General features: G+C 42.0%; 1 protein-coding gene across 2 annotated transcripts in view; it reads right to left on the minus strand.

The window, feature by feature from the left end:
- Positions 1-10534, minus strand: part of tpx2 (TPX2 microtubule nucleation factor) — a 13659-nt gene extending 3125 nt beyond the window's left edge. For both annotated transcript variants that reach the window (XM_004545905.3, XM_004545904.3), the window contains exons 1-15: positions 10428-10534; positions 9778-9929; positions 6764-6886; positions 6547-6670; positions 5854-5916; positions 5574-5678; positions 3611-3720; positions 2611-2756; positions 2287-2458; positions 2051-2189; positions 1110-1332; positions 914-1009; positions 666-839; positions 439-585; positions 256-367 (exon numbers count right to left, since the gene is read on the minus strand). In XM_004545905.3, the coding sequence (XP_004545962.3) occupies positions 256-367; positions 439-585; positions 666-839; positions 914-1009; positions 1110-1332; positions 2051-2189; positions 2287-2458; positions 2611-2756; positions 3611-3720; positions 5574-5678; positions 5854-5916; positions 6547-6670; positions 6764-6886; positions 9778-9889 (1846 nt within the window). In that variant the 5' untranslated portion in view covers positions 9890-9929; positions 10428-10534. The remainder of the gene's footprint in view (positions 1-255; positions 368-438; positions 586-665; positions 840-913; positions 1010-1109; positions 1333-2050; positions 2190-2286; positions 2459-2610; positions 2757-3610; positions 3721-5573; positions 5679-5853; positions 5917-6546; positions 6671-6763; positions 6887-9777; positions 9930-10427) is intronic.
- Positions 10535-10756: the final 222 nt, after the last annotated feature.

A 10756-nucleotide genomic window follows, 5' to 3' on the forward strand; every position in this document is an offset into this window, starting at 1 on the left:
GATTTGCTAAGAGCAATATAACGCTCATATTTGTCATTGACATTCCTCAGAGAGAGAAATTATAAAGCATAAACTGCTTTATAGTTTGTCAGACTGTCATTTGAACATTTTGGCAAATGTGGCATTCAGCTGAGGAAAGGAGATGTGACAACAGCACAACAGACAATCTCTATACAGCTGCAACCTCCCATCATGCATCACAGCAATGATAATAAACACAAAGGATCTGTTTTAGTCTAAACTGAGCGTCCTTACCCACTGCAGGCCGGGCCTCTTTCTTGGGCCTGAAAGGCTCCTTGTGAATGACGGTGTTGGGCCGAGCTTTAAATACTGCTGCTTCCTCTTGATGTTTCTGTTCTTCTTTCACCTGTGAGGTACAGATGTTGTGAGTGTTATTCAAATAAAAAAATGAAAATAAAGTGAAAAATCCCATCATACCATCTGCTCCCAGCGACTGTTCTTCACAGTTCCCCGTTCATCCAGAAGCAGCCTAAAAGGCTCGGGCTTGGTAGGCTCCAGCTTCTTCTTCTCTGGCAGGACCACACTGTCAAAGTCAGGCAGCGGCTGGGCCTTAAACTGTGGTATCTGGAAAATATTCAGGCGACAGAGTCACTCAGTAACTCTGTACTGTGAAACTCTCGACGACAGACTGAAAGTCAGACTACCTCTTCGTTTCGCTTTTCCTCCAACTTTTTCTCTCTCAAGGCTTTTCTTTCACGCTCCCTCTGCTCAAAGGAGAAAGGACAGACCTCCACACGGTGGTTCTCAGGTAGCCGGGGCTGAAAGGGCAGGCCGAAGTGAGGCACTGGGGGGGCCTTAACTGGTGACGGCTGCTTGACCTGACAAAGACAGTTTTATGGGTATAGCTGCAGTAGATGGTGCACAGAGCCATAGCAAAGACACACGTCCTTACCTCCTCGACCTTGCGATCTAGTCGAACTCTCTTCTTGAGGGCAAAGGCAGGAGACTCGGGAACAGTCGGATTTGCAACTTTCTTTTCTGGCAGTCCCTGTTGATGAGAGGATTCTTAAAACAGTATTCCCACACAGTAAAATCTGCCTTTCTGCAATGAAAAAACAACTTTGAAACTCATCAGTGTTTAAACTCACCACAACTCCTTCCAGAACCTTTTTGGGCAGAGGCTTGGCTTTAAAGTTCTGGGGCTTTTCGTCATCCTCCTGGGGCTTCTTTGTGGCCTGCCTCTCCTGGAGCCTTTTTTCAATCTCCAGCTCGAAGCCTTCGGGTACGGTGGGCTCCTTCACTGCTGGCTTTTTTAGGTCCTCTGCACTCTCCAGTATCTTCCTGTTCAGCTCCAGCGCCTTGATTTTAAAGCTGCGTTTAAAAGCCAACATTAGTCAATGGTCACTAGATCAAAATGTAACGCTGTCACAGTGAAGTGACCCAAACGTAGCTTCTGCCACAAACTACAACTGTAGCGGCAAAAACACGTCACATCAATCAAGACATTTCAGCATTTTGGCCTCTGTAACTGTTGAAGCTGCAGCCATGCACATACTGATCCATGATTCCTAAATAATCAGCTGTATTTTGTATAATAACAGTCCTTAAAGAAACCCTGCAATGCCACATTTTCCATGTGTTAGCAAAAGGAGGAGGTTTACAATGGCTCATCTGAAACATCTTAGTGCATTTATTATTTCTATGCTATTGTAAGTCATTATTGTCAGGCTGTCCTAAACACTGCATGAAAAACCTTCAGTTGATGCCAAATATACTGCACCAAAAGTACTGACAGGGACTAGAAAGTAAGAGAGCACACACTGGCTTCTCTTTAGTGGCTCCAGATTCTGATTTAAAATCCTTCCCCTCAAACACAAGTTTGGATTCAGGAGGCAGACGCTCTCTACTTTTAAGATTAGGCTTCAAACTTTCCTTTTTGCTTATAGTTAGCACTGGATCAGGTCACCCGAACACTTTAAATACAACGTTTTTTGCAAAACACCAGAAATCTGTTGTGAAACCACGTTTCCCAACACAAAGTGATGGCACATTACAAGAACCTCCAACCAGAAAAGGCCAAGCTTCTCACTTTGCAAGTTTTTCCGCCTCCTCAGCCTCCAGCTCAGCAGAGCACTTAACAGTAGGCGGCCGGCTCCTCTGACGAGTCATCAGGTATGGGGAGTGGGGCTGAGTGAGCTTCAGGTGGTTCCCCTTTGCTGTGGCGGGTCCTGTTGAAACAGGATGCAGATACAATGAAAACCTGCAATAATGGTTTTTTTTAACCCTTATCTGAAGAGTGTCACAGAGAGTCAGCATGCGCCACACCTCTCTCTTGACTTCTACGACTGTGCATATGGTAGCGGGTGGGGGTTCGCTTCTGGAACTGCTCGATCTGCTGGGCCATGGGCACATAAGCGCTCGCCTCTTCTGCCTTTCTCTTGTTGCCTGTTGACAGGTTGAAAGGTTTGGGCACTGTGGCACCTTTCCGAGCCTTTGCCTGAAAACAAGTATAATCAGTTTTTTTTCCCCCATCTCACCTTAGCTTAAATATGCAGATGTTTCATCAAGTTTCTTTTAGCTGCTGTTAACAAAGATGAACTTTATAGTGGGCTGCAATGAACTGGCAATAAAGCAAGTTGTGTCACTTACTGGGGAGGACGGTTTGCGAAGCTGACTGACAAAGTCCACTTCCTTCTCTGTGTTGCATGAAGTGGAGGACTTAACACGGGTATCTGTACTGAAGTGGAAGTCTTTGGGCACAGTTGTAGACAGGAATGTCTTCTTTGGTGGTGGATCTGAAATGACAGTGGTTTGGTTTGGTTTTTTTAAACCAAACAAGTAAAGTGAACACTTTTAACCCCCAGAACTCTAAACTCATCAGAACTGCTAACAGGAGTCATTTTGACCTGCAACAACAGTAATGGCAAAGACAGCGCTTCTGGGTCATCTCAGATCCTTTAAAAATGCACATGAGAATAAACCAATAAACAAAGGGTACAACACATAAAACTGACACCTAAACAATTTACTTGAATAAGAACATTATGAAAAGTGAAAAATGTGGTAGTACATGTGCTGAAATAGAGGTGTGAAAACACTTAAACAGACCGATCAACTCATTGTCTGCATTGTAAACTTAACCACAGAGCAGGTTACAAAAATGTAAGAAACATTTAATTTCTATAAAAAGTAAAACAGTCAAGTTTCATCCGTTTCCTTCACATCGTCTTTGCTGATTGGACCTGAAGCACCACCCACACTGCAGCTCAGTTCTGACACATCTGCTTCACCATCTGATTGACTGCTCTCTCCACACACTTGACTGCTCAGTTCACCCAGCATGCCTAGCAACACTTTCATTTTACTTTAGTCTCTATAGGTCACAATGACATCTTTGACAGTTCAGAGTATGAGTGGTCGTACTATTTCTCCCCTCTTAAAAAACAAATTCACCAAAAAAAACAAACAAACAAATTTTAGGAATATTTCTGGAAACACAGGCTGATGAAAAAAAAAAATGATGGGGTTTTATTTTTCACAGCTCGTTTTGTTTACGGTAAATGCCAAAGGGTCAAACGTACCCGTTGGCAGTTCTAGAGTTAGAGTGTTACTACTGGCTGTAGCACCACAGTCTGAAACATGTACTCACTCCCAGCTAGAGCAGCCTTGTAGCTGGCCTCATTCTTCTTCCGGTGAAGAGCAACTTCCTTCTGAAGGTTCCTGATGCGCTCCAGCTCCAGCTCCTCAGAGGTGCTCGGCCTGCGGGTCACAGATTTTTGTAGACTTTAATCTTTAGTAAAGGTACATCTGTACCCCCGTCTCTCATTTAGAGGCTCAACATGTCAACGTTCTCTTCATGACCCTACTACTTAAAAAAAAAAAAAAAGGCGACTGGCTCAAGCTCAAGGACTCATTTACACCAAATCCCAGACACTACACCTGCTACCATCATCCACCTTCCCACATGTTTGGGTGGGGTACTGTCTTAAAGAAGGATTCCTACAATGTGAGTACTGGAGGTCAGCCCAGTACTCAGAACAAACCTGAACAAGAGAAATTCAAGCACTTCATGCACTGCAACCATTGATCATCGTAATTATTAAGCATCCTATCCTGTCAATTAATCACTTAATCAGACAAGAAATTATTTTTACTTATGAGCAATAATCAAAAGAGAAAAAAGGGTTTAAAATGAACTGCTCATTGGTTTCCATTTTACAAATGTCAGTCAAAGAACAGTCAAAGGTCAAAATCAAATAAGGTATACATAAAATCTCTACTCTGACACAAAATAAATGTCTGTGGCATTTGGCTGTTTGGGAAGAGGGAATGTTTTAGAAGTGACTTGGCAGCAGCAGACGGATGCAGAGCGACACAGGGCGAGCTTTCTGGTGTGAGGGGTTTGTGACATTTAGTGTAGTCATCTGTTTTTTGTTGTTGTTTTTTTTTTTCAAAACAATGAGACGACTCCTGAATGTCACAGATTGCTAAGAACCAACCAAAGGCAGGAAGAACTATATAAACACCTGTTTTTGTGAGGCCTGATGTGGCTGTATCGCCTGATACCTGTCCATGAGGAGGAGAACTCTGCAGCGGTTACCTGTGCCTCAACAACAGCCGCACACAGGAGTGACTGATACTGCAGCAGTAAGCAAAACGACCGGGCTGGAGAGTTCAAACAGCTGGAGACCAACCAACTCTCTAACCCCACTCCACACGCCAAATCACACAAATCCCCGTTTCTCCACAATAACTCAGGCTGTCAGTAGCAGCTCATTTACACTGTGGGAATGATTTACCTGACAATGGAAAAATACTTATGACACGACACTAATGTGACAAATGCAAATTTTCTGGCCATACACTGTAACAAAACACAAGATTAATGTATGGTGGGTCTTTTAGCCATTATGTAGCGCTTACCTTTGCTTTAACAATGAACAATTTGTTGTTCCCCTCCGACACGGCGCCATTATTTACCCAGCCAGATCCAAAATGCATGTATCTGTCCCTGCTTTCAAAGCTTTAATCCTGGCAGCAGTGTAAGGTGAGGGGTGCTCTACAAGCTACATGGTGGTGACCAAACTGGTGAGACTCTCACAGAGACATCACTACTTTCAGGGATTCAAATAAAGCTGCACAGTATGATCACAGGCCCCCGAAAAAGTTTCCCTCCATGGACAGATGATCCAAGCAGTCCGTCTAATATTTACAGTCATGAATAATGTTTTACCCACAAGGGTAGTGAGTCGGGTCATGTGACTGAAAACTGAACACACTTCTCACAAGTCCAGATTCTCTGTTTATAACCACTTTAAGACTAACAAATATCTGATTTTCATCCTTTTCTCTAGTTTTATACTCTCCAGCCTTCCTTCTGTTACCAGTATCAGCTCACCCTCCGTCCTGCTTACAAACTTGGAACCTGCCGTTTATTTTTAGCCGTCTTAAAACCGCTCGCTCTACCATGAAGTAAATACATATGAGCCAGTTTTACTTTATCATTCTACACAAATGCTGAACATTTCCAGCCGAGAGCATTTTAACATTAATTTCAAGTTCTTTCTCATTGTACATTCAAGGATAGATAAAGGTGTAAGGCACAGTCTTACTCTGTGAGTGTGGAGGTGGAAGCTGCTGCGTGGGTCTGATGTTCTCTCTTTGAATTTAGCCGCTCACTCCTGCGGGGACCAAACCCAGAAAGCAGCTGCTCACTCCTGGATTTTTGGGCAACAGGACATCTACATTAAACTGCTGTAACTGAAAACTCTAAGAAAAAAGCTGAAGGTGAAGAGATGGTTTCTTAGCTTTCTAACTGGTAGAAAGTGTGCATGTGCTGGACTCTCAGCTTTTTCAGGTTTAGAATGATGACAGGATACTTCTAATACTCACTCTTTGCATTTCTTTGATGGTGGTGCAGCTGGACCGCTGGTCATGTCTTTACGCTTTGAAACTCTAAAATAAATTAGAACAGAAGCAGTTCTCAAACTTGAACCGATTACACACAGATGCTGTTCTATAACCATCGTGTTTTTACGCAGGGGCTGGATCAGACAGCGAAGCTGCAGTGTTTAAGGTTTGGACTCTGCATGGTACAAAGAGTACTGCACACCCACTTAGAGGAGTTGCCAATACATACATGCAATGCCACACATTTATTAAGTATTTATTAATGTATTTACACTTATCTCTTCCACAATGTCAGTCTTACTTTTACTGTTTTGAACCAGCTTCATTTTCACCTTCTTTCCTTCCTGCACTCGGCACCAGTGGCACTTTTATTGTGACGACTATTTTTACTTTTTATCGTTCTGCTGTAACAAAACATTTTTCTTTGTGGGATCAATAAATTATCTGTCCATATTTATCATGTAGGGTTTGTGTAGAACCTATTTAATACAAATGATATACAACAGGAAACTGTCAATGAATGACTGGATGCCAGAATTTCATGAGTGCCGTCTCGTGTACAGCCCCTTTGGCAAAACCCAACAAGTCTTCTACTGAGTGCATCATGTGGGAAAGAAACCTTTTGTGTGAAAGTTTCACATGGTTACACAAAAGTAACAACTACATCAACTGTACCTGCGTGGCTGTGCAGGGACTTTAATAACAGGCCTTTGCTTTGAACGGACATCGTTCTGTGTGCGACGTTCAGCACCCCAGGACGTCACAATGTTTGCAGGTGGAGATGCCGATATGCTGGGACCTGGAACATAAAAACAATTACAGATAGTCACACATTAACCAAGTTACAAGGACAGAAAATAATGACTAAAGATGCACGGGGGTGTTGACTAACCAGAGTCACCGTCAGTGTTTGTTTGAGACAACATCACATGCTCAGGCTCATCACTTGTCAGATGCAGCTGGTCCGGTCTCGAAGGTGTGATAAGATGATCACTTTCTCCCACAGCGTGCATTTCTGCCCACGAGAGATTCGATGGTCAAAACTTTTCAATTCTGGTCACTAGTACACTACAGATTCGATTGTAAAACCCCACTTTTTTAGTTAGAAATCCCACCTGAGGGGCCATTCCAGTTTAGGAGAAAAAGAAAACATTAACCTAATAAAGTCTGACTTTAAATGGAACGCTCAGTCAAATCCTCAGGACTGACGATCAAATAGAGCAAGCCTATTCAAATGGTGGCAAACAGGCTACATGCAGCCCAGAAGCAACCTCTGAGTGTCCCTGCCTGTGGTCCTGGCAGAATTTTTTTTTTTTTTTTCTTACAGCATAGTGTAGACTGTGAATGCAACACTCCTAGTAGGCTAGCAACATTCAACCCACAATGCAGCGTGATGTTGTAAACATTAAGCTATCATGGCACCAGTTCCCCAATGTTAAGAAAGTAGCAGTCGTCATCCTCATCCTCTGTTTGGGTCAACGTACACATGTGAATCAAGCTTTTCACACATGAACTCAATAAAAAGCAGCTCTCGTTGTTCACTGACTGACACTTCACCACTGCCTTTGGATTACACTGACATCTTACGAGCCAAAAGTTGCCGCTCTTGTTCAGAAAAAAGTCACGTCTCCCATTAATAATGTAAGAGGTAACTGTAGCCTACATATCAACATAATGTGGGATGTCTAACAAGCCATGCTTAATTACAGGTGTTGATTTAAAACAAACCTGTATTCCCTCAGTGTGCAGCAGTAAATGTTGTATTCATATGTGTTACTGCTATGGTTTGTGCATTTGATAGGATTGATTGTTCTTTTTTTAAATTCTGTTAAATGCTCTTTAAGATGTGTCTGAGTCACCAAAATATTTATTTTATTTTGAAAGGGAATTATCAAAACGTCTGTTGTTTTTTTTTTATAAATTCAAATGTGAAGAAAAAGTATTGCTACTACTGCAGACGCTATTCAGTTATAGCTCATTTAATGTTTTTTTTATGGACCTTTAGGTGTGCATTTGTGAGCGGTCACCAGATTTAAAAGGAACAAAGTGAATAAACATTACTTGTTTTTCCAATACATTTGTGTTGGTTTGAAATTTATCATGATCTGCTGCTACTGGCTGCAAAAATATCTCTACAAAAAAATAAATAATAATAATAATCTAGCCCAAATAACTTTTTAGTTGAATAGCCGTGAAATAGAGGATCAAACTCCATTAAACAAAAAGACACTATAGTAGTTTGTTGACCTCGAGTGCTGCTGATCTGACCCAAGCTAAAAACGACTCTTCCTCCCTCATATTTTAAATATCACAGTCAGGACGTGCTGGTTAGCTCAGTGAGAGACCAGCAAACCATTGGCCACATGGCCAGAGTGCAGCGACGCATGCTTGAGCTGCAGCCCTTTGCTGCATGTCTTCACCCCTACTCTCTACTTTCTTGCTCATCTATCCAATAGAGGCATAAATGCACAAAAAATGTTTTTAGAAAACAATTAAAAAACACCGCAGTCAGGACTAACACGTGGTAATATTCCCTAGTCCTCTGGATTACAATGGAGACCCTACTCTGCAGAAGAATGCCAGAGTTACCAATCTCACAGTTAGTTGTGACAGTTTGTTGAACATGCTTCCTGGAATAGGGCCCTGTTGATGTCTTTGTTTTGGTTTTGCAACCATTATGAGGCAACAAACCACAATGCATTGCCATTCCAAGAACAATCACTGGTGTGTGTTTATATACATCATCGGGAATTCAATGGGGATGTGGCAAACAGCACCTAGAGGCCAACTTCAAGCCTGTAGCACAAATTACCATCAACTGTGGGATTTACCAATGAGATGCTCTGTCCCCACTGCTGTTCTTCACAGGCCTGAACCCCCTCAGCCCGACCATTAACAAGACTCGCTAGGGATACAGACTACAGAATGGAGCCACCTTCGCTTCATGGAGGACACGAAGCTGTATTCAAGGAGTGAACGTGGCATTGATTCACTGATCTATACAACAAGGATCTACAGTAGTGACACAGCTATATAATCCAGATTGCAGATGTGTCGTTGGACGGTAATAAAGAGAGGGGGGGTAGTCAGAATCGAGTGGGTTGCACTACCAGAAGGCAACATTGCAGATATCAAGGAAAGTTAAAAGCACTTGGGAATCCCACAGGTAAATGAACGCCACAGTCACCAAATACCCAACATGACAAATCTGAATTTTAAAAAACTGGACTAAATTTCAATAAAACTCATTTTCAATGTAAAAGATACACACAGGCTACAAAACAGATCTTTTTTATATATATATAATACAACACTCTTAAAATAAATATGCAGGGACACTGAAGCTCTTGTAAATATGAAATTAAATAGTAAAATGGTAAAATGAGGAACTGACTGGTTAATATACAGCGCTTTTCTGCTCTGAGCATTCTATAAAACCGCCTCATTCAACCATTCACACAAGCAACAAATATCAAACATTAGTACCCCAATGGATGCATCAGAGAGCAACCCGGGGTTTGCATCTTGCCCAAGGATATTAGGCAAACAGACTGGAACAGCCCAGCATCAGAGCACCAACTTTCTAACTAAAGATGACCTGCTCTACCTCCTCAGCTTAAACTCTCTCTCTACATTCAAAACACTTGGAGATGACAATATGACCTGCGAGTGGACACTTTGGTTAAAACTGTTAGCCAACATCCTAAGATAAAGGATACTGGAAAATGGTAGGAATGACGTACGCAAGTTTTTGTGAAACAAGTCACCAAAAAGCCTTCTTCAAAAAGTGATCGCTGCCTGTTAGATCCGCTTTTGTAGCCCTCCATAACACCCACTTGCTGTATGCCCAGCAGGGTATCCTTTAAAATGCATATTGTTGGATAAAGATGTGCAGAGGACACTTACCAAACCACTTGTCGTCGGTTTCAGCATTCACTAGTTCTTTGAAGTCAACGACGTGGGACGGGGCATCAAACTCGTAGCGCTCCGAAGTATCCCCGGACTCGTTCTCGGCCATGTTTTCAGGTTATTTCTTCGACAACTCACTAAACAGGGAACTACGAAGATTGCAAACTTCAAATTATCAATCTTTCAGCCAAAAAACAGTTTTATTTGCAACAACCAAACTGAGGTGACTTGCACCCACATAAACCACGGCTAGGTTGCATTCTATCGCTATGGCTTCATGGGAGACTATTGGCCGTGTTAGCCAAGACAACAGACCAAACTGGCTGGAAAAGGTCAAAAGCATTTACTTCTCGTCTCCTACGAGAATTTATCCCACAGTAATGTCACGTTAGCTTTGCAATTGCGGTTCCGAGTCGCTTTTTCTTCATAGAAACAGAATATAAACGGTAACATTGCTGATAAGGAAACAACTGCCGAGCTAGCGTTACATACGTCTTCACGAGAAGGTACTATTAACATAAACCCAACTATAAACTCACTCCATTATACACATAACAATATGCAACACTATATATTTTTAGTGAGCTAAAAAACTACATCTGAAAATAAGGCAGCAATAAATAATGTAAATGACTGCAAAAACTCACCGTCTTTGCTCACTGCGACTAAAAGGGAAAACAAACAAGCCGCGCAGCGCTCAACGGAAGCGTTTAAATTTGCCACTGTTTTGAACCAGCCAATGACAAACGTTGTATTCACCAACTTGTCACTTATTGGCTTATGCAATGTAAAAACGTATTACGTAACCACGTAATCACAAAACTTAAAATCTGCGTGATTTTGTACAGTGATGTGTGTAATTTTGAATACGCCGGCTCCAGTCCACATAATACTGAATATACGTTGTTATTTTTTAGAAATACACACCCACAAGTTGTTAAATTCAGTGTCACAAACTGAATCATCCAAAAGTAGA

Source organism: Maylandia zebra, linkage group LG20 (assembly GCF_041146795.1).
Source record: "Maylandia zebra isolate NMK-2024a linkage group LG20, Mzebra_GT3a, whole genome shotgun sequence".
Lineage (NCBI taxonomy): Eukaryota > Metazoa > Chordata > Actinopteri > Cichliformes > Cichlidae > Maylandia > Maylandia zebra.